This window comes from Lytechinus variegatus, chromosome 2 (assembly GCF_018143015.1).
Source record: "Lytechinus variegatus isolate NC3 chromosome 2, Lvar_3.0, whole genome shotgun sequence".
Classification (NCBI taxonomy): domain Eukaryota; kingdom Metazoa; phylum Echinodermata; class Echinoidea; order Temnopleuroida; family Toxopneustidae; genus Lytechinus; species Lytechinus variegatus.
In genome coordinates, this window is record NC_054741.1 from 13,551,440 (window position 1) to 13,577,059 (window position 25,620).

General features: G+C 36.4%; 1 protein-coding gene across 1 annotated transcript in view; it reads right to left on the reverse strand.

The window, feature by feature from the left end:
* Positions 1–3,630: 3,630 nt before the first annotated feature.
* LOC121407376 (mucin-17-like) overlaps positions 3,631–25,620 on the reverse strand; it is a 91,427-nt gene continuing 69,437 nt past the window's right edge. The window contains 12 exon segments of the mRNA XM_041598426.1: positions 3,631–4,707; positions 5,747–5,881; positions 7,388–7,489; positions 8,130–8,174; positions 10,025–10,108; positions 11,598–11,852; positions 13,283–13,531; positions 14,269–14,520; positions 19,458–19,718; positions 21,053–21,304; positions 23,440–23,697; positions 24,979–25,227. Of these exon segments, the coding sequence (XP_041454360.1) occupies positions 4,490–4,707; positions 5,747–5,881; positions 7,388–7,489; positions 8,130–8,174; positions 10,025–10,108; positions 11,598–11,852; positions 13,283–13,531; positions 14,269–14,520; positions 19,458–19,718; positions 21,053–21,304; positions 23,440–23,697; positions 24,979–25,227 (2,360 nt within the window). The 3' untranslated portion in view covers positions 3,631–4,489.

Consider the following 25,620-nt stretch of genomic DNA (forward strand, 5'->3'; position numbering starts at 1 on the left):
CATTATTGTTAGGCCTTTATCTTGACCATTGTCTTTGATCAAGGTATCAAATTACAAAGCATATATTTTGAGACATGTGATTTTTTTTGAAAAGAGAGAGAAAGAAGAACTCATCGTATTTTATTTTATGTTATTATATATACTATATTACACAATTGTTCTTCAATAACTTTATCAAACATAATTTGCTTATTTGTTTAATGAAATAAATAATCCCGTTCAAGGGGATTAATGATACAAAAGCACCCAGTTTTCAAGTCAATATAGACCAAATATATTTCCTTGTACTTGATTTTTTTTCGTATGAAGTAACATGTGCTTCTTTTTCGTGACTATTTAAAGTGATTGCCCCCTTTAAAAGGCGTTTCCAGTCCGTGATTGCGTTCGCATTGTAGTATTGGTAAAATACATCTGCTCTTCATGAATTCATTAATTCCTAACAACAGTTCTTAGAATGTCCCCTTTTCTGGTCTGAATATCAAAGAATTTCAGCTCGCACTTCGCGCTCGCATAATTTGGTGAGTGAAATACGTAGTCTTAATGAATTCCAACAAACAAGCCTTAGAATACCCCTCTTATAATTATTTTACCTCGCGCTTCGCGCTCGCAATATTTGATTAGTGAGATACGTATACGTATCATGTTCATGATTACAAGGACTACACAAAATGCTTCGTGTGTTTAGGTGGAATTCTTGAAAAAAAAAAACAGCAAGCACTTGGCGCTCGAATTAGATGACCATGGTAAGATATAAGCTCCTAAAAAACGTTTGGAAATCTGATTTTGATCGATAATCCCTCCTCGGTTTTAGTTAATATCAATGTGTAAATATTATCAATGAATAGATAATTTAATTTTCTTTGAAGTAATACCCTACATGATACGATTATGGTTCACATGGGGGTGCAGTGCCTTGAAATGTGGGGCAAGTTCAAATTTCAAAAGCTGCAAAATGACACAATATTGGAAGTCACTGTTCTTTTTTTCCGTGGTGATGAGTGAGTTTCTCAGCGATTTCTTGTTTTCAAATTTAATGCACCTTAACATCAGCAATAACATAGAATCAAATACACCTCTGCACAAACAAACACAAAACAATCAAACATGCATGGGTATTTGAAACCACGACTCAAAGCCATGGTATCTCACAGAACCATATATATGTATATAAACCACAACAAAACAAAAAATGAAGCAGGGGCTTAATTTGAATGGATTTTCATCTCTATTGACATACAAAAGAATCATGTTCTGTATTGACTCTCCATGACTATTTCTGCTCGTTTTGCAGCTTTTCAATTCAGACTTTTGAACCCTGCTCTTTTCGTGATGGCATGATCATAACAAACACGGTATCATTTTAAAGTGAATGAAATGATCTTTTGAATGATTTCAAAGCTTGGGTGCTCAGTGTGGTATAATAGTGCTAGAATTCAAGATCATTTTTTTTTTTAATAACTCAAATATATTGAAAGAGTGGACGTTTATAATTTTTTAGAATTTAGTCTAAATATATAAACAAAATCATGGTTACTTTCCTCCGTTATTTAGGGCTTTGTTTGTAGACCATGAATTTCATACTGCTGGAGACTTCACTATGTGATATAATAGACGTCCTCTGACTCTTTTTTTAAATCAGTGCCTCTGATTTTTCTGTTCTCAGTAGCATTGTAGACAGTTGTAGCATGAGCGTGTTGGGGATGGGGATAAAAAGAAATTTGGCTTTGGATTAGACATTTTTACTTAACTTTTCCAAAAGACTTTTCTTTTTAAAAGCAAGATCTGTTACGAATGTCAATTGCGTTCTTTAAAGGCCAAGTCCACCTCTGAAAAATGTTGATTTGAATCAATAGAGAAAAATCAGACAAGCACAATGCTGAAAATGTCATCAAAATCGGATGTAAAATAAGAATGTTATAACATTTCAAAGTTCCGGTTATTTTTAACAAAATAGTTATATGAACGAGCCAGTTACATCTAAATGAGAGATTTCTTTAGTTTTTTATTGTTTGAATTATACAATATTTCAATATTTACGAATTTGATGATTAGGACCTCCTTGGCTGAAGCACAAAATGAGAAATGAAACTTCATTTCACATGACAATGACGAGAAAATAAAAATATTTCATATAATAAAATACAAAAAAAATAGTGAGTGGTGTCATCAGTTCCCTCATTTGCATACCAACCGAGATGTGCATATAACTGTTTTGTGAAATGAAGCGAAACTTTAAATGTTTTTCTTATTTTACATCCGATTTCGATGAAATTTTCAGTGTTTTGCTTGTTGAATTTTTCTCTTTTTATTCAAATCAAGTTTTTGTTGGGGTGTACTTGTCCTTTAATTTGTAAATATAAGCTTTATGTTCAAGCTGAACCTATTTCTTATTTTTCCTTAATAATAATGTATCCGTATTCTTAAAATTTCCATCACTATGATTTTTTGTTCCTTATTCTTTATCATTCATGTTGTCTAACTTACTCTATTTCCACTCAGAGTATTATGTCATCATTAAAATGGCAGTATGTTTCATAAATATGCATTCTGAATAATGAACAATTTCCACGGTCCCCATGACCTTATATCTAACATTGTTATCACACTTCTCATATAAGTAGTCGTGTAGTTATAGTTGTAATTATCATGTTATTATAGTTTCCTCTGAACAAAAGTACTATTTAACACAAACAACTTGACTTCTACACACTTTTCCTGTCCTAAAAACCCCCCTACAAACACTCTTTATCTTTGTCATCTTCAGAAGCCTATTTAGACACAGCAGTGTTGGGCTCAATAACATGGTATATGTAATTGATCAATCACGTAATTACTTGCATTATTTTTTTTAGTAATTGTAATTGAAAAAGAATCTGACTTTAATCATTGTCAATTACTTTTCATTCAATTACTTTTACAATAAACTTGAATATTTAATTCATGATTTTATTTCATGACCCTTTACACGTCAACTACTTCAGCATCAAAGAGAGTAACAGGCAGAATCCGTGCTATTTAACCTAAATTCTTCATCTTGTAAAGTTTCTCTGTTACTCAGAATTATGTTGAAATGGGTGGTACTTTGTACAGACTAAAATTGTCTTTTCTTGAAAGTAATTGAAAAAAGTAAATGGTAATTGTAATTTAAAAAAAAATGCAATTTAATTGAAAAGTAATTGAGCCCAATCCTGCTGACAAGGGAAATGTATTCCCCCTCTCTCACTCTCTCTCTCTCATTTTTCACCGTTTCTCTTTCCCGTTTTCCACATAGTCTGCTGTGCAAACCCTTCACTCGAGTAAAGGGTCTGAATATGCAGCCTGTATTATGCCTTGTGTACTGGAGACCCTCTCGCTCACAGCAAATTTCTACATGTGCTAGTCTCTGCATCATGGAGATCAAAGTTTTAACTGGGGTCTGTACATGCAGACCACATTCCACCCCCCTCTTTCTCTCCCTCCCCCTCTCTCCCACTCCACCTCTCCCTCTTCTCTCCCCATATCTTCTCTTTGTTTCTTTATTCCGAAAAAGTTTTCTTTTTAATGTCATGGCAATTGTATGGAAAGGTCTTCAGATAGTCTTGGAAATGTGCCTTACAAGCAACACAAAAAATGATAAAGTAACAACGTTATTACAGTCCATTGAAATTCAATTTATTGTCAAGATGTATAATTGTGCAGTAGAAAAAATAATACATACATATCATGTGATGAACATCTTTGGAAATGTAATAAGAAAACTTTTAAAGTAAAGTTAAGAATTTGATTCTTGGAATCATGATCAATTATCTATTTTAAAAGAATTCACTCTTTCAATAAGCTGCTCAGATACACATGTATATTAAAAACAAGAATAGAATAAAACATAATAGGATTAGTAGAGTAAGCAATCAGAAACTAATAGAAAGCTGCATTTTATAATAACCATAACCCTAACAAATTAAAATATCTATACATGCTATGCAGTAAAGCAACATTTCTACCTACTGTTTTTCCTTTCCCCTGATATTACAAGACACACATTGCACAAGCAAACTTGTAAATGTCTTTGAAAAAGTTAGAAACATTTCAGTTACATGACAAGTCTCTCCACCTGAGTAACCCCCTAAATCAGCTAAAACAAGGATGAAATTTTATTCAAAGCTCGGGAAATTCAGAAATTTATCTGTCCCACACAGCATTAATTAATATGTCATAGTCATCATACTGGTTATTCTACAAGAGACCAATGAAAAATGCCTGCATTTCTAACTAATTTTTGACAGAAAATATAAAAGAATACAAATACATATTTATATATATATTTATAAATATCTAACAAAATGGGAAGACAGTTAGGTGAAGTATATTTATCATTGCGTATATCAACCCTGGATCAAGCAAGCCCCCAAGATGTTGTTGAGGAGAACGAATGTCCATCGGGTTGGATGTAATTGCAAGTCAATAATACTCTTGAATGTCATCCCACCCCGAGATTATCATTCCTTAATGATTACTGGACAAGGGTGATCTCATCGAGTGCTGGCTTGCCAGTTCGTACCGTTGTTCGGAAACGAGGGGCAAGGCAGGCTAGCCCAATGAGTAGGAGGAGGATGATGAGGACCAGAATGAAGCAACCTGCAAGGAAAGCCCAAGATATTAAGGTCTGCTTCCCGATGATCTCCTGAAGTTCGCTGGTCATCTGCTCATCAGTTAATGATTTCATCTCACCTGCAAATGAAATAGAGGATTGATTGATTAAGTTTTTAACGACACTATCAACACGAGTATCAAACATTTTTCCCAAAATATCTACACTATATCCCCAACATTTCCTCTTATCAAAAATAATATTAGCAAAATCAAAATGACCAATAATTTAAGATTATAACTGTCAGGATAACTCCCTACACTCATGAAAGGTGAGTGAGAAAAAGAAGTATTATGTCATAAAGAGAGTATTAGTGGGAAATGATATTTCTGCCCTGATTGGAACAATGGAGAGAAAAAAATAACTCGATTGCTTTCATCTTTCAATTCAATTAAGGTGCATGGATGTGCATTCCTGCAAACAGACTGCACAGACTAGAAAATAAATGGAATACACGAGGCCGAATTGGAATTTAATTTAAAACATCCGTTTCATTTCAGATGGTTTCTGGAACATTGAGAATCTATTGACAATGCCCATCAATAACAATGGACAGCTTAAAAGGTAGTCCATAATTTGTGAACTAAGAAAGCAGATCATCCTAAGATTCAAAGCTGACAAACAACTTCAGATATGTCGTTTGTCCAAAATCTAGGATGACACTGTTTTGATTCATTGATTTTCGACAAAGGCTGCTTTGTAATAAAGGGCTTTTGACAAGAGATTCTAAAAGTTCCAAAAGGCGTCTGCAGAAAGGTTGTGTAAACTCCCTACTCCTAAATTGAGGACAAAAGGTATCTCTATCTGAAAACAAAATTGTTTTATGCATGCACTTTGATAGGTTTCATGAGCAGTAGGGCATAATCCAGAGTACTTGTATTATGTTTTCATGGTTTTCATTTTAATTATCACTTTCTCATGGGAACAAAATAAATAAATCTATTACTCAAAAAGAGTCAAAACAGCATTGATTTCTTCGGTTTAATGTCAAAACTATATTCCTTGCTTGTAACACAAGGGCTTTCTCTGCCATGCCAGGATAATCATTGATGAATAGAGTACTATTGTCAGTGGCAAATCAATGCAGTATTTTGAAGCTTACACAGTTAAGATTCTTACTTTTTTCACAATATTTTCCGCTGTATCCAGCTGCACAGTCACAGACAAAAGAAAGGGTGCTTCCTCTAGGAGTGTGTCGGCATGTTCCATTGCTACCACAGGGGTTGGGTTGGCATGGGTCGAGGACAACAATTTCTGTGAATGTCATTGAAAAATCGTCATGAAACTTTCAGCTATAAAAAAGGAGTTCCAAACTTATATTGTCATTGTAAAATTCCTTCTTTATCTTTGAATGAAAGCTATCATTTTGGAAGTAAAAACAAGTAAGCTTAATCAATCACACCTTTATCATAATCTTCACCCTTACTCAGATCTTCATATATATCTTTGACCTCACCTTCATAAATATTTGACAATAGATAAAAAGAGCAAGATAGCTAAAATACCTTACACAAGGGCCATGCCAGAAATCAAACTCCAGACTTCCATGGTGAGGTCAGGCACCTAAGAACACTTCATCCTGCCAACATCTTCATACATATCGCCACCCACACCTTCATGCATATCCTTATCCTCACATATATCTTCATTGTGAACATCAACACATATCCTCCACACTCAAAACCCTCCTCCTTACCTCATAATCACCTGCACCTTCACACATATCCTCCACACTCATCAAAACCCTCCTCCTCACCCACATCGTCACCCACACCTTCACACATATCCTCCACACTCACCAATACCCTCCTCCTCACCTTCATCATCACCCACACCTTCACACATATCCTCCACACTCACATATACCCTCCTCCTCACCTTCATCATCACCCACACCTTCACACATATCCTCCACACTCATCAAAACCTCCTCCTCACCCACATCATCACCCACACCTTCACACATATCCTCCACACTCATCAAAACCCTCCTCCTCACCCACATCGTCACCCACACCTTCACACATATCCTCCACACTCACAAATACCCTCCTCCTCACCCTCATCATCACCTGCACCTTTACACATATCCTCCACACTCATCAAAACCCTCCTCCTCACCCTCATCATCACCCACACCTTCACACATATCCTCCACACTCATCAAAACCCTCCTCCTCACCCACATCATCACCCACACCTTCACACATATCCTCCACACTCACAAATACCCTCCTCCTAACCCACACCTTCACACATATCCTCCACACTCATCAAAACCCTCCTCCTCACCCACATCGTCACCCACACCTTCACACATATCCTCCACACTCACAAATACCCTCCTCCTAACCCACACCTTCACACATATCCTCCACACTCATCAAAACCCTCCTCACCCACACCTTCACACATATCCTCCACACTCACAAATACCCTCCTCCTCACCTTCATCATCACCCACACCTTTACACATATCCTCCACACTCATCAAAACCCTCCTCCTCACCCACATCGTCACCCACACCTTCACACATATCCTCCACACTCATCAATACCCTCCTCCTCACCCACATCACCCACACCTTCATCCACATGTTTAGTCACAGTCATCTTAATCATCACTGACATCCTCATCCCTTTCAGTTTCCCTACCCTTCTCATCATCACTGCCACAATCATTACTACAACTATCAAATACTATCTCCCTCTTCTAATCTATCTCTGTATGTTCCACAAATTGTAACTAACAGAACTCACCATTCTCACAGATAGGTCCATAAAATCCTGGTTTACAGAAACATCTGTTGTTATCATTGTGATCCCTCTTACATACACCATCATTCAGGCAAGGGCAATCTCCTGAAATTAAATATTTGATATAGAATTTTATTTTCATTTCAATTTCATCAAGTTCACATTGCCAATAATGTCATCAGGACAGAATTGCATGCAATGTTGGAGGGTAAATGTATGAAAGTTCCAAGAAAGTCTTAATACATATACATGATTATATTTGTTGTAATTAATGGTTTGTATAATTTGAATAGCAAACCAATGCACTTACTTGTGAAATGTACACAACATTTTTCTCATTGAAATATTTCTATCATAAGCATCACATTAAAAAAAGTCTGTTTGCATTGATCAAAAAATATTTTATCTGCATTCATATTAAAAGATAAAGAGCACAAACAGACAGTTGAGTAAAGTCCCTTGATTGAAATACTGCAATGATTAAAGCATAAGGTGTAAAAAACCCAGAGTCTTACCAGAGAGAGAAACTGCTACTTTTTAATAATTAACAATAATTAACAATTATTCATCCATCATTAAAAATGTACCAGGGCCCCCATTAAAAAAACTTGCTTTCTATAACTATTTGTGGAAATCAATGACTACTTTCCTCTTAACCAATCACATGGCAGGATTTCAGTAGCTTGTAAAATTCCATTAATGACATGTTTGATAAAAAAGGGCCTAGAACTACATCAACACTTACCAGTCATAGAAATATCCTCTGCCTCCCTACGCCTTCTGCCAACAGCTGTAGAAACAAAAAACAAGAAATAAATTTACTCCTGTTTCATAATTGCTTTAGGTTTCCCACTTCTAGATGTCACTTTAAAAGAACATAATATGACTTTGGAATTTGAGAAAATATAAAGCAAATTTTTCAATATATATATAACTAAGCCTAAGATTTAACATTCATTGTACGACTTAGTCTACAGGAAAAAAAGACATCCATTTCATCAGCATGTGAATAATTAGGATCAACATAACCATCTTCAATGAGTTAATTTACAAAGATGATGGAATGCAATGTTTTCTAACTAAAATTCAAAATGATTTTTACATACTATATCTCTAATGAAATCGCAAATTGAATTTCATATACATATCCAAAGAAAAGTGAAATGAAATGCAGTCTTCTGGTAGATTAGAAACAGTTAACAACTGGGGTGCAGAAAGGCCTAATATCAAACTCAAACTTTGTAGAAGGTAGAAGGGAATGAATTGAAACAGCAATATCACAACATATGAAGACACGGAAAGTAGAGAAATTGGACAAAAAAGTTCAAGAATGCAGAATAAGCAGGAAAAGAGATGAACGACTTAGAAAATTGTGCATGATGTATTGAAGGCATCCCAAAGTACATGTGTGACTGAATTGAGTACTTTAGTACATTTATGAAAGGAAAATATTGGGAGGTGAGCATCATACTAACAGGGATGATGAGGGATTTATTGCTCCTGAATCTGAATCATGCATTCCTTTTTGTTGCTTGATTAGAGGATTGTGATTGTTTTCAATCACAACCATAAAATGCAATTAAAAACAAAAGTTGAAATTATTATCATATGCTTATAAACAACAATATCAGAGTAAGATCGCTTTTTGACGCATGCACTGCAAGACAAATATATACATTTCATCTAATATTTCTCAAAACATTTCCTCTGAAAATACTTAAACCTTTTTGTTTGTTTAGTGCAGTATTCTTATTGCAGAGTGCTTGTATGGGCAATTAACAGTTCATATCGCTTTGAAATAAACTGTTCCTATTTTACATGCTTCAGATTGTTGTTGACTATATTGTTAGTTGGGCTCTACCAGTGATACATGTATAATTTGCAGAGCTTGTGCTAATTTAACCTTAACATTTTGAATATCATCCCTTTTCCAAATAATGATTTTCCACCACCACAGGGTTTTCTTTATGTTATCTTTAATTAAATGATGGAAGGGAATATATATAAAAATACGGAAAAAACAGGTACATACTGAGAGCTGTCAGATAGGAAGGGGAGAGAGAAAAAAGGAGACACGGAAATGAAAAGTGAGAAAATGCTGTATTTAACATATCAAACAAAAGAAATGAAAAAATGATTGCTATGCTCATTTAAAGACATTTGTGAAGCACATAACTATTTGAACACCGGGCAAGCAGTATGTGATATAAAATTGAAATGTCATCTAGACAGTTATATGAAAAAATTGGATACTGTTTTTGACACAGCAGATGTAATTTGCTGGATTACAAATGTCATTTTGAATCAGATTCCTAGTAAATAGAAAGATGCCAGTCTGAAGAAAATACACAACTGACAGACTATCAGAAAAACACTACTTGTTTCAAGTGTCAGGAAAAACGAAATCTTATGAAAGTACTGGTAAACACAAACTAGCAATGTTTTTTGAAGAATCTGATAATAAATGTGCTTCAAAGAAAACAAATCAGAATTTAAAGAGAAAACTTAAGTGGAAAAAAGAACTGAAGGGATAGGGAAGCACTGCACCCACATTCAAGCAACCTGCAATAAAGACTGCATTTCAACCAGTTTTGGGTTTTATTATTTTACAATTTTGGTACTATCGTATCAACAGCGCACCTTGTGGTAAGCAGAGGTACGTGTCAGCACTGTAGAAGCATTGTTCATCTACCGGACAAGGGTTGCTGTCACAAGGTGTATTTTCTGGAATGGGTATGGAAGAACATGAAAATATAATGTGATAAAAAACAAAGTAAAGATCTAGAGATAGCCAATGAATACAAAGGGGTTCATAAACCATTCTTTTGTAATTAATCATAGACAAAACATAAAAAAAGGTTAACAAAAAACACCACCAAACATGTCGCATTTGTTGCAGGTATTGAACCATATCTAACATCCAATAATTTTAAAGGATTTTGCCTATTGCTCATAGAAAATAGAATAGGCATTATAGAGTGAAGTGGGATTTAGAATGAAAAGTTACACACAAATGACCACCATGTACAGTACAGGCACATTAACCAACTGCTAAATGTATTAATGGAAAGAATTCAGGGATGGCATTTGTTTATTCTTAAATATTGTAGAAGCCTGTAATGAAGAATACTTTTCAACTGTTTTAAAAAAGTGATCATAGAAAAATTTCTTTCTCTCAAATATGTTTAGTTCTCTCTAGGCCAGATTTCAGTACACACCAATCAAAGAGCAATGTGAATTTTTGAGGAATGCTAGTAAAGGCATCACAAAAACCTTAAGGAATAATCTAAAACAATTTCGAAAATATGGATAAGTGTAATGTGGAAAATACCCAGCCCAGTGTTTGGTACAGAAAGTCAATGATTCCATGCCAGTTCACTGAGACAAAAGGAAATTAGCTAGTCTACACACAACAGAGCATTTTTTTTTCTAAATCCAACTTTTGTACCACATTTTTATAGTTCATCAAAGCTATTTCAGTAGTTATGTTACTTTATTTGGCATGGATAGGGAACATTATTATGGCTATGGTGGACAGGTTTTTGATGACTCTAATTAATTTTAAAAGGCTTTGGCAATAAATCCTACAGTCAGATCTGATGAGAAATTTGATGTGTCCAAAAGACACAGATGCCCCCGGTTAACACGATCTGAAATTCATTCAATATGATTGAACTTAATATCATGTAGAAATCAATATGCATATATATATATATTCAACAAATTAAGACCTTTGAACCAACTTGCATATATAATGAGCTGTGACCTTTGAACTGCTGACTCCTCATTCACACATAGTCTGTATTTTGGTGTCATCTACCTACATACCAATTTTTTTTTTAATCCATTAAATATTTTTCAAATTATTGCACGGAATCCAAGTGGGGGGACGGACAGACCAAGCTAATGAACAAAACAAAACAAGCTAATAGACAATTGCATACAATAATTACCCTTTATATATCAAACTCCCATCAGTCAATACTCATATTTTACTTCACAAACAGCTCAAACCATGATAATTTTTTAGCATTAATGTAAAACACCAAAACCGAAGTGATCTATGCAGGGTAGGGTGTACATCCTTTTTGGGATTACCATTAAAAAAAAAAAAAGTAGTTAATATTACAACGTAGCAGAGTGCAGTATGACAACACAAAAATATGGAAAGGGGGTGACCGCAGTTAGACAGGAAGTTCCAAAGCTTACAAACCTGTGACAGTCACATCAAATGCACAGATGGCAAAATTGTTGCTGGTGTCGGTGAAGGTGTAGGTCACAGTGGTTGTTCCAAGCACAAAGGCATCCCCTGGTGAATTAGTCCTTGTTACAGTCACAGCGGAGTTATCAGTGGCAGATGGCTCCACCCATGTTGCTACCTGTGTCCCATCAAGCCCGATGTCTGTGATGGTAATATCTTCAGGGCAGCCCGTGATGACAGGATCAGTGTTGTCCGTGGTAGAGGTTGCTAGAAACAAGAATGTTATGAAACAGGTGAATTCCTGGTTTGTTTTTAATTGTCTTAAATACTATCAATGAAAGAGTCATCAATGCTCATATGCATATTGGATAATGTACAGAAATCAAAATGAAATAAATAAAAAAATAGACTCTCTATTTATTGAATAGTTGAAATTATTTCCCAATATTTGACATAATAAGATGAAATATTGGTAACAGTAAGTGTGCAAATCTAGATGTTTAACATCTCTAATTTATTGCTCTAACCAGTTAGCCACTGAATTCTGTTATTCCTGTAGGCTCCGTACAGGAATTGCTACCTAATTCCAGTAGGCAACCAATGGAACTGAAACTACTGTGAAATCATGACACTAAATTGTACTATGATGATGGTACATATACTGGCGATAGTGAATGACAGATAAATTCTGGATGATTTTCACCTATGATCTAACAGCATTGCAATGCCTCCCCTAATTTTTTTCAAACCTCTTCTAAGTATGCTGAAAGAACTGATCGTTATTGATCAATTGTGCCTAAACATGACTGGTAAAATGGGTGACTGTGTACAGCTAGTAAATTCTACATAATTCAATAACCTTATACTTCTTTAATGATGATCTTTGTAATTTGATTGACACTGTCTAGATAATTTTTGGCAATGATCAACAAGCCATGCATTCTGTGCAACCATACAGATGAAGCACTGTACATGTAGTTATTATTTCATCAAATAGATCTGTTGAAGAATAGAGGTGGTAAGATGGTATCCTGTGGAACTGCAAATGAAGTTACATATACCTTACACACACTACCAAAGTGTCAGACCATGATAATGATGGCATCTGCAATACAGACCCAAAGGAAATAATACAATAACAGGAAATAAAGGGGTGGATAAACATGATTTTAATTAAATGAAAAAAATAATGAATAATGAAGTTCATGATCTGGTTCAGATGCACAGTTGGAACTAGGAAAACAAGCAGACTGTGTTATAGACACTACATGTAGAGTATAAATTTGGGGGAGAAGAATCACAAAAATGTAAAAAATAAAGATGTTTTGAATATTGAAAGATGGAAGAAAGGTAGAAAAGATACCAATGAAACCCTGTTTGAGACATGAATTAGAACCATATGAAGATGACAAGAAAATGGAGTTTCCCGATTTTTTTTAAGGTTGTTGTAATTGTTTCTTTATACTAAATGGAAAATGATCATACATCCATGGACTTCATCCAACATTAAAATCAGTAAAGCCATTATACTTAACTAAAACTATTATTAATGTACTCAAGCTTTAGGTTTGTTGACCATGGGCAAGCATATTTTCCAAGTAATCCAACAAGGAACACTTCATTTGTACAAAGCATTTTTGAATGTCTCATATAAGTACAGGATGAGAAAAGGAAAGAGTCAGACAGGTTATACTCACAAACAACAACATTAAATGTGCACTGTGCGGAAGTGCCAGAACTACTAGTGAAGGAATAAGTAACAGGGGTGACCCCAATCGAGAAAACGGTTCCAGGTGTGGCTGTTGAAACTACCATGACCACACCACCTGCTGGATCAATGGCGGTAGGCTCAATCCACATGACCGGCACGCTGGACATGCCTTCAGGTATAGTTTCAATGATATCACTCGGACATCCCGTTATTGTGGGTGGAGTGTTAGCAGATGCTAGTAGTAGAAAAGAACATTTTAAAGTGCAGCTTGAATTCTGGGGAGGTGGTGGAAACACATACTTTGGGGGTTTATATATTTTGTTAAGTCCATCAGAAAGTTGAAAAATGCCCCAAAGTAACAAATACTCTCTGAATGACCTCATATTGGCTCCAAAAGGGAGAACATCATGCGAAAGTTACATTTTTTTAATTATCAACAATCACATTTGAGGTGATATATACATGTAGTACATGCTTGTTAATTTCAATGTGGTCATTTGTTTCACTGATCGGAAAACGGGAGATTCAATGGAAAATATCCATATTCAGAGAAGAGCGACAGATAAAAGGCAGGACTTTCTCATATCAATTACCTATTCCAGCTAGAAAGAAAAATAAATAATGACACTTCAAATAAAAACACAAAGAAATTTTAATTTAATTTTTTCGAAATGTGTATTTTTCTCAACTGCAGTTTTAAAGTCGGCCACCCTGTCATTAGGAACCTAAACAAAACTCTGTGTTGCAACTTCAAGCAGGAATCTTTACAAAGCATCTTTCACAGCAACACTGCCACATTCTGAATTGTTAGTCTATACAGGATTAGAGATGAAAAAATACTTGTGGAATACTTGCTGGAAGGTGCGGCCAGAATTTCATTCAGATGCCTCATTCCTGATATGGGTCAAGATATTCAGACAATAAAAGGATAACAAAATTCTGGAAATATGGTGCAGGTCAAGTGGGACTTACCAACAATGACATTGAATATGCAGAAAGCATCATTTCCTGCTTGATCTGTGAATGTATAGGTGACCTGAGTACTTCCGAGACCAAAGAGGCTTCCAGGGGCATTTGTCGTTGTGAAGGTCACAGCAGAAACTTCATCAGTTGCTGTTGGTGGAACCCAGGACACAGCAGTGCTGGAGACTCCTGCTTGTACAGTAACTGTGATACCAGGAGGACATCCACTGATGACTGGAGGGGTCTGGTCAACACTGGAAGCTGTGATGGATAGAATCATTATATGTGACTCGGCATACCGAAATGAGAGACAAGTCGGAATTTTTCAAATCCAACTTTTTTAGTGATTATTATTCCCCGTTTCTTTACCTTTAATTTGATATATCACTCGACCCTTAGGAGTAAATATTAGTGGAGATATTAGCTTTAGAATGGAGGAAGAATTGGGCTCTTGAAAATAAAAATCAAGAGAAAAACGCCTTCGAAGTTTGACTTCCGTTTTGACCCTGCTCCATGAAAAAAATATATTTTGCCACCGCCGAGCTAACCGAAAGGCCCTAGTAACCGCGTGCCAAAAAAGGCGAAACGATTAACCAATGAGGAGGCTGCATTGAGAACAATAGTCAACTTGCTAGTCACGTGCGACTGCAAGACGAAACAACGTTCCACGTCAATCAATTATCGCCTACGTACACATCATTGGTTAAACCGGGGTTTTATAATAATCTTCGTGAAAGAAAAAAAGAATGCCATGATCTCCCTTATTAATGAAATAAAAGGCGGGGTTAAAAAGTTGGACCTAAAACCATGGAGGAGGGATTGTGCCATCGGCTTGTTTGAATGTCGATGGCGTTTACTCTTACCCGGACTCGTGACATGTAGTCTATCAAGCGTGTCATTATGACCTAAACTTTAACCGCATGTTCTAAAAAATATCCCTTGTAAAATGGAAGATGGGCCTTCAAAATAATTCGTACCTCACCTTTACTTATGTGCTCATGTTTTATTAATATTTAAGTTAGATTGAGACAGTGTGAGTAAAAACGCGAATAATTTGTTCAATAAATGGGTTCAATATCGTACCCATTATGGGGGGGGGGTATACAGCATTGAAATTATTCAAAATTAGAACAAAATACAGAAAGGTATAATGAAAAAAGGTTAAAGTGATTCTATCTTTCCCATCATTCTCCACCCCCGTTTTTCGCTTATTCCTTGTCCCAGTGTACCGAAGCGAAGGCGAAACACGGAATTGCTTGTTGAATAACTCGGTTTGAACGAAGACGAATAATATTGTATGCATACGATGATAACTGTGCGAGAACTGATTAAAAAGCTACAATAATCCGTCTTTAAATGCAGTCTCGACTTTTGATATCGCACTGAACACGCCATTTCTGAGTTGATGATCGACACTTAGCACGTTTTGAAATAACAAAAGCCCGGACGTAGCCCGCGAGTAACATACAAAATCCAGACAACGGTCGATCCGACGGCCGGCCGCCCAGCGCCGGCGCGGTCTGTTTATACTGTAAAGGTGATTACGGCACCAACCAATTGTACTTTCGTATTCACAATTGATCGTTAGCCTTTGTGTTACAGGGTTCTGGCCGCCCAAACTACGGGTTGTGAGCTTGGGTTAATAATGATAATTACTTCTTGTTAAGAGCTTTTTCCAAAGTTACAAAGCGCTGATCTCCTGTGATCCTTCTACAGAAACAATTCACAGTTCTTGTGCTTGGCTTTCATTTCGCCATTACTAACCGTCAAACCGGCGAAATCTTAGTTAGCATATAAACTCTTGGATAAAATAAGATAATTAAAAGGCACACACATTAAAATCTCTTTAAAGCACGGGCGGGAATGAAAGGATAAGGGGGATCCTTTGTTTTTATTTCTCTGTCACAGCCCGTTCTATTGCTTTTGATTTTATGTAGATAAAAAATTATAATGACAAGCCCTTTGAAGCACTTTACTTCAGGGGCGTTGGAGCGAATTTGAAGGGAGGGGGGGGCACTAGGAAAAATGGCACCTTCTCGTTAAAAGGGAACTAAATCTTTTTTTTTTTTAAAGAAAGGCATCTACAGTAGTGTGGTGAGCGAATTTTTTTTTTTAATTGGCTGTAGTATCGACGCTGCGAGCGAGCAAATATCAACTTTTTTTCTAACGAAAATCCAATTTGTGTTAGATTTTTACATAGGCCTATTCAGAATAATGTCATATCTCTCTTTCCTTCTCTTATTCTTTCTTTTTTCTTGCTTGTGATTTTTGTTGTTGTTGTTTTTTTTTGTGGGGCTGATAATCCCCCATCTGTACTCATCTACCCACTCACCTGACTCATGAAACTTATTAATGCACGTATGATTATTTTTTTCCCTCAGAATATTGCTTTATTTCTTGTTTAAAAGGGGCACTCGTTATACACCGTGACAAAACTTGTCCTTCCCAGGTGAAAGAGGCACAGCGTGTTGGTAAGGGGCACTTTATTTGGGTAAAAGGGGCACTGATAAGAGAAAGGTCACCTATATCAGAAAGCAAAGGGGTCCCTTTAACGGAATAAAAACGGGCCCTTAATTCTCGGGTGTGAAATGGGCTGCACGTACAGAACACGTTTGTGATGGCATTTGGGGGTAGAAATTGGCATACGAAATTGCTTACACACACAAAAGAGAAGATCAAACTGGGAAAGAACGATAAACCGAAATATGAAGAGGATAAAACAAAGATAAGAACAAGAAGAAAAAGGGCGTGGAGGAAAAGACGATGGATGTGGCAAGGAAGAATAAAGAACGGCTGTGATATATATATAAAAAAATAGAAGATCGAACGGGGAGAAGAAGGATATAGAACAACAAAAAATAAGAGGGGAAAAGAAGAGGAATAAGACGTTCGGATGAGCAAGAAAGAGAAAGACGGAAAGGGGGAAGAAAAGAGGTAAAGAGGAAGAAAATAGAAATGGAGGGGCAGGAATAAGATCGTGGGGATGAGCAGGTGAGAGGGAGAACGAAAACAAAAATAATATTATAAATTATTAAGGAGGAACGAAGATAAAAGGAAGAGGAATGAGGCGATGGGTGAGGGAGGGAGAAAAGACGGAAGGAAAGAAGAAAGAAAAACCGGCAAAAAGAGAGAAGAACGAAAAACAGAATTATGTGAAACGAAAAAGAAAAGGTGAAATTAGGGGGGAAAGGTGGAGGGTGAAGAAAGGGCAGAGAGAAGAAAAAAGAGGAGAAAATAATCGACATAGAAAAAAAAGAGATCGAAAGGGGAAAAGAACGGAAAACAGAAGAGGAATTAACGAATAAGATTAAAGAAGAGAAAGGGGTTGAGGAAGAATAAGGGGGGGGGAGATTTAGAAAGAAGAGACCGACTGATCTGAAAGAAAATTGCGAACGAAAAGGGGGAGCAGTAGAAAGGAAAAAATAAAACACAAGAAAGACGAAAGAAGAAGGTAAGAGAATAACAGAGAGGGAAAGAGAGAATAGATCTGGGCAAAGTCGAATGGGACAACATGACAATGACTTTTAGGAAATGATAATTTCAATAGGTGTATTTTAAATGACTAATATTTTCAATCAATATCGTAAGTCCCGTATACCATTATCCAAAAATTAAAAATGCAGGCCTACTGCATGGTCCCATATTTCATTGGTCAAAGTCAGGGGCGGATCCAGGATTTACCAAAAAAGGATATTTTTTTTTAATACTTCGTACCCGCCAAAAAACTGACAAGCAAAAAAAAAAAGAATAGAAGTCTTCGATTTCAAAAAGGGGTACATCTCGGCTTCAATGGCATTTTTACATTACAAATTTTGTTTTTTTTCTTCTCGGGGGGGGGGGGGGGGGACGTGCCATCCCCTGGATCCGTGCCTCAGTTGTCGAAGTTCTGACATTTATTTCTTTCTCTATCGTTCATTCAAACATGATAAAAAAATTGAAGGCAAAAATAGTTGGAAATAATAAAGCCCACAAAGCTTTCATGATGAACTTTTTTTCTTTTGTTAATGATATACTGCAGATCAATTAACCCACATTCGCGAACATACAACACTTTTATGTATTTTAAACCCTTTATTTTGAAATTAGAGTTTTCTCATCGAAACATCCCGATCACTTGCAAATAATAAGAGAATCTTCATCACGTCCATGTTATGTTTTATGAAATTAATCCTCGCCAACAAACCGTGTTATATAAACACTTTGCGTTTACGCATGACCTTTTTCGCGAGACAAGCTAGCTATACACTCTAAATCAGGTAGGCCTATCAATCTATCGCTAACGCCCCCGCCTAGTACCAACTACCATTATTACAAAAATAGCCCTTTAGAATTCGAATCCCGTTTGTTAACTTTCAGAAGCCCCCTTTTCAATTTCAGAATACCTATTGAAAGCGATGCTTTTGATCTTTCTTTTGAGGCTCATTGAACCGATCGATCGAGCGGACGGTCGGCGGACGCCGCCAGCTGTACTTGAGTTTAAATGAATAGCCAATCAACAATGGCGTTACGTTGCTAGGGGCGGAGCTTAGTATGAAGCGAAATTCGATGAAATCGAGCGTGCCAAGTATAAAAAAATTTCGAACTGACCGAAAAAAAACACTCGCAGAAAAACTGTTTTTTTATCACTTTCCCGTCATCAAATTCACTCATTTTTTTCACACAGTAATTATGAAACATGGAAGAATCTAAAAATGAAAAAAAAAAAATCTTCAAAATTTTGACTTTTTTATTAGTTTGTCGAATTTCTAGGAATTTTCATTTGCGACTTCTCTCTCATTTCGGTATGCCGAGTCACATATTTTTCAAATCCCAAAGAATTGAAAAAATCAAGAGTACTATACGCAGTAATTCCAGATATTGGGACAGTTTCCTGAAAGTTGTTAGCACAAACTCACGGTTTCATAGGATTAGCCCCAGAGGCCTGTACAAATCTCAAATTCAGTCAGCCCTGACAGTGGTCACCAATCTAATATTGATAAAACACCCCCTAGATCTGCAGAATTAAGACAAATGTCGGTGTTCTCTGCAAGAGAGATGGCTTCTTTTCCTGGCTACTCATAGTGGATCTAAGTAGCTTGATGGAAATACTGATCTATAGAGCATCCTCGTTTTGTGAAAGGTTTGTAAGATAACAACACTTCTAACTTCTCATTTTCGCAATACCTCGTACAAACCTCACATCAAAACTACCAACTTACCAGTCAGTGTGACAGTGAAGGTGCAGATATCAAAATTGCCAGAAGCATCAGTAAAAGTGTAAGTAACATCTGTTGAGGTTCCCACTGCAAAACTAGTTCCAGGTGCTGCGGTTTGAATTCTAGTCACTGCACTGGTTTCATCTACTGCAGTTGGCTCGGTCCAGGTCAATGGAATGCTAGTGGTTCCAGCAGGAACGGTGAGGTCAATATCGTTGGGACAGCCACTGATCACAGGTGGTGTGTTATCTACTACAGTTTGTCCTGAAACAAGAGAAGGAAATGTCAGTATTGTTTATTGTTATTTTATTTTACTTAGCATTTTACCTGGCTAAGGAAAATGGTTAAACTTGTATTCACATGTGGCTAGTTTAATTCATCAAGCCAAATTTTAGAAAAATACTTATAACCCTTGCGACATCATTAAGCTTAAGCCAAATAATGTGCAATGCATGTATTGCTCATTATTATCTTAATTCATGTACTGCACTCTTTTGAAATATTGAATTAAATACTTAAAATTTCAGGCTTCAGTATTGAATTTAATACTGGCCCTGTTCATTATCTTGTAATCCACCAGGAATGGGTGTCACAATTAGGAAAGTGATAGGTCTCTTGCTGTAAAGAAAACTTATTTGAGCTTTGAATTCCATTAGAGTAATGGGTTATTAGCCTCAGTAGAAAAGTAAGGATAACAATAGGATAATATTGCAGATGGAATCCCGACCATGTAATGTTAAAATCAATGCCCACGTCTCTCGACTGAAGTGTAGCTCATTCTCATTTTTAATTTCCTTTTTTTATAACAAATATTAATTCCAAGCATACTACAATGCTATTATAGGGGTACTCCAGGCTGACAATATTTATATCTGAATAAATAAGAGTAAAATTCACAGAGGAAAATGCTGAAAATTTCATCAAAATCTGATAACAAATAGCAAAGTTATTGAATTTTAAAGTTTAGCAATATATTGTGAAAACACATGCACGTCATCATTAATATTCATTTGGTGGGTTGATGATGTCACATCCCCACTTTCATTTTTCTTGTGTGAAATTATAATTGTTTAATTTTTTCATACATGTATAAATGAAGTGTCTCCCTTGTTACGAAAAATAAGTTGCAGCAATTAAATGTCTAATGCACTAAATCACTTGTCAATCCATTTTTTTTTGGTCCTCGAAGGAAAATTAATTAGCCTAATTCTATATAATATAATACATAAGAACAAACATCATCAGTTTGCTCATTTAATATTTATGAAGACATGCCAGGACCTGTTTCACCAGAAGAATGAAAAATCATTAAAATGCCAGAGTTTTGATATCCGTTGTCCGATTTTCATCAAATTTTCAGTGTTTTGTTTGTCTTTTTTTCCTTTATCTGTTCAAATTTTATTATTTTCAGCCTGGAGTACCCCTTTAATGCATGTCTCAGAATTGACCGCTAATACAATTGCCCAACAGCCTGTGTACAGCATGGACTCCATTTACAGCAATCCCTCAGTATAACTTGAGAGAGAGAGAGAAATTCAGGTAAAATGACCCCTCTGCAATAGTAGCAATAGCGGTAAGGGACAAGACACAGATCTCACCTGTAATGGTTATAGTAAAGATACAGAAGGCATCGTTTCCTGCAGCATCTGTGAATGTGTAGCTGACAAGGTTCTCGCCAAGGCTGAAGCTGTCTCCTGGTGATGCAGTCTGGGAGACGGTGACAGCACTGGTTTCATCTACAGCGGTAGGTTCGGTCCAGACCACAGGGACGCTAGTCACTCCGGCACCAACATTCAAGGTGATAGGATTTGGGCAGTTGCTCACCACAGGAATAGTGTTGTCAACGCTTGCTGTAAGATTTTAAATTAATTTCAAATAATGGAACATTCAGATGTCAATAAATAATATACATGTTTCTAAGATTTTGAGTTCACATATGAAATCAGTGACTGTTAATAATGTAATGACTTTGGTTTCCCATTTTCTGAAATTAAAATTATTTTTTTCTTAACATCAGTCTGTGCTCTTCCTTGAGAGGAACAAAACATATGATAGAGCAATTGCAAAAACAAGAAATCTTTAAAAGACACCATCAATTTCCCATGCAGGCAAGGCTTTACAACACATGCTGTGAAATCTTCTATTTTCCATATCATGTAAAATTGGGGACTATATAACAAGGTAAATGGAAATGTTGCATATTGTTTCAGAAAGATACTTGTGACAGGGAGTGTCAAGTGAGGTAAATTAAGGAGTTTGTAAAGGAGACAATTGTAGCCTATTTGTTCCAAGTGGACACTTGCCTCATCTATCTATTGTATATCAGCAGAGAAAACATTCTTAATATTGTGCGTTATTATATTCAACATGCATTGACCAGTATGTTTCTAAATGTTTCAGAAAATGTAGTCTACAAATGCTTTCTTTGAATAAAATAACATCTCAATGTTAAATAGAATAAGACGATATATAACCTAAAGATAGATTGTGAATATTTTGTTCAATAAAGAGAAACAAGATTTTGGGGCCTGAATAGTTTACGACTAATTAACACATCAAATCGGGCCACGATGTCCTATGCAAGGAAGTGTGTGGGCCAGTGCGGAACAATGCTTTAAGTGTCCTGAATTTTTTTTAGCATTTCTAAAATCATGGCATGATAAATTTTGGGGATTATTGGCATGAAGTATTCATAAACTGTGTGCTACCTCACCAGGGCATTTCATTAATAGTTCACGACTAGTACACAACTAGTTCACGACTAGCTCATGACTTGCTCACGAGCAGCTCACAATCAGGTTATGTATACTTTTGTAAATTTCAGAATTGCTCACCAAAAAAGGAATACGCATGAGCAGTTTGGCTATAATGAACGACAATTCATAGAGTTTGATTTTCTGCTCCAGTGCATATGATGAATTGAATGGTGTAACAGTATGAGAACTATTTCGTGCCAATAAGTAAGCCTGTCAGGAATGTTACGTGACCTTGTAGGGACTGTGGCGCGAACCATTGATGTGCTTTGTGTCCCGCATTTTCACGAATTAGCACGATAGAATCGTGACAAAGTGTAATAGTAGCATAATAAAATATGCATTAACTTGCAGCCCATGAATACACAATGAATCTCACACAACAATTTCAATACAAATAATTGTACTGAAAGAGAATACATAGCTCCAAATGATTTGTAGATCTGGTAAATTACAGACTATCCCAAGAAACCAGAGGAAGGATCCGTTAGATGAAAACTCGTAAGAAACAGAACTGGGTGAGAAGATTTGTAGAATATAGAAAAACCAAGATGAAACTCCAGACCTATAGCTAATATTTATAGAAACTTATGGAATATACAACAGACTAATATTGAGACCACTTGGGACCATCCACCACTTCAGCATTTAAAGAACCTAGAGAATCTAGTGACATGGGATAAACAGTAAGCAGAAGAAAAGCAAAAAGCCGGGGATGAGGAAACTAGGTTTCACCTGGGTGAAGGACAAGGAGAACACAGCTTGACAGCTGGACATAAGGAACTAATATCGACCTTGGCTCAGAAATTACCAGAATGTGGGAGCATACAAATGCACCACAAGAAATGCCACTGAAAAAAGAACAGTTAAGATATTATTCAGCAAAACATAGCACCAATAGAAATTTGAGATCTCCACTTCATAGAAGACGGACCAGTGTGAAAAATCAAGACACCAGAGGAATGTTGAAGCAGATAGATAGATAGATACATGTAGGATGTGTAATTGACTCATTAGACTCGAGGATCTGTAGAGGGACCAATCAGTTCCAGTGGACGATGGGTTAAGAATACCTGTAAACCGAGGCGAGTATGGGAAGAGGCCTTAGGACACTAATTAAATATAATGACCAGGTGAGTCCATCAAAAAATCCACAGCACCTCAGGTTTTTCAACCTGCCATTTCCAGAGAGTTAGGAAACACCAGTTATGGATTTTGCGATGTTGACATACCCTGCACTGTGACAATGAATAAGCACACAGCAAAGTTCCCAGAGCTGTCTGTGAAGGTGTAGGTGACGGCAGTTGAGCCGAGAGTGAAGGAGTCTCCAGGAGAACTGCTAGAATCAACCCTGACTGGGTCAGGAGAGTTGTCGGTAGCTGTAGGCTCAATCCATGTCACAGAGGCTTCTGTAAACCCACTAGGAATGGTCACAACCATATTCTCAGGACACCCTGTGATAACAGGGTCAATGTTGTCACCAGAAGTAACTGTTGATTGGCATACACAGACAAGGGAATGTGAAGTCACAGAAATATGAAATATTTGCTTTACACAAAAGGCATACAAAGAAAAGAAAATCAATTAGAATTTACAAATTACAGAAAGTTATTCTGCACAATGTATCACTTAATCACCTGGTTTAGTGGGCATTCTAAACATCGACCATTCAAGCTTGAAAAATAGTTCTGACTTGTGCAGACACATTTTGCAAATGAATAGATATAAGTGCACATAACCATAAGATTCCTGAATCCATTATTTTGACCAAATGCAAGGTAAATTTTTTTTTCAAAAACTTGACAGCATGGAATGCTGCAAAAGATAAATGGTGTAATTTAAGTGCATAATATAATAATTTCTCATTCGTAAATGGCATATCGTAGGTGCTCTTATAATAAATAAATAATAAAGGATTTGTATAGTGCACGTATCCACCTTGTTAGGTGCTCCTACATTACCCTGGCTAAGCTGGTCTGTATGCACAGCTTTTGAGGAATTACTTCCTGACGCTAACCATTTACCTCACCTGGGTTAAGTGCAGCACAAATGTAGGTAAATTTCTTGCTGAAGGAAAATACGCCATGGCTTTGAATCAAACCCACATCCTTCAGATTGAAAGACGTCAGCCTTTAGCACTAGACCACAACGCCCCCATGTGACTCACATAAACACAGAATGAAGTGAGAGTGTGCAAGACTTTATGTGCAGCATGCATTTTTTCCTCTCCATTTTGCAATTTTTTAAATCTTGATATGCATAATGGGCACAAAAATCATATGTGCACCAGGAATATGTAAAAGATTGATGTTATAAAACAAACAGCAATTTGAAACATTTTCAATGGCCAGACACCAACACACAGCTATGAATTTTGTTAAGGTGCCTATTATCTTGACAAAGAAAAATGCTGCACTGAGATTTGAACCTTGAACTTTGTGGTTTACAGTGACATCAGTGGGACCAATACAAGTGTGCAAATTCTGTTCTCATAGATGAATAATGTCACTTTGCTTGCAGCCACTGACAGAATGTGGTTAGCATGATTGTGTGATTTGTGCCAATGCTTAATTTAGAAGCGAAGAAAGGAAAACACACAAAAAATATAACAAAACCCATAAATATTATGAAAGAATAAAAAAATATAAGAACTCTTAAGTTTGTACATATAAAGTGCCATACTGTATCACTGGTCTATTGATATGCACTGTTGTGAGGTTTAACTGAGAAGTGGTAGTGTATGAGGAAAATCAGAGAAAACATTTACATACCATCAACAGAAACAGAGAAGGAACAGATAGCAAAGTTTCCTGATCCATCAGTGAAAGTATAGTTAACGAGGGTTGTGCCGAGGTCAAAGAAATCCCCAGAAGAATGAGTAGAAGTAGAAATAAGAACGGAGCCGGAGCTATCTGTGGCAATGGGCTCTGTCCAATTCACGGAGATTCCAATAGTTCCATTTTGGATTGATACAGAAATGTCATCAGGACAACCAGTCACAACAGGATCAGTAAAGTTAACTGCGGTAGTGACAATTGATTATTAGAGATCAATCTGAAAGCAGACCTTGCTACATGTATATAGATGTATTGATATCCAACCTCAATACCTGAATAAAAATGTACATATTCTGATAACAGGACTGAAATTAGGGTACCAATGTTGAAGACGGATCGCTTCACTACTTTTACACCAGGAAAGGGATACAAGTGAATAAAGGAACCTTGACTACCAATGATGCAAAGGATCACATCACCAGATTACGTCCACCATGACATGGCCACAGATTAAGGAAACCTGTGTCCTCCAGTCTCAAAGAGGTCATTTAACGAGATTAAGGAATCAAGGGGAAAAAATAGTTAATAGGCAATATTGGTCCAAGGTAAGATAGACTGAGATACCTGTGTAATAAA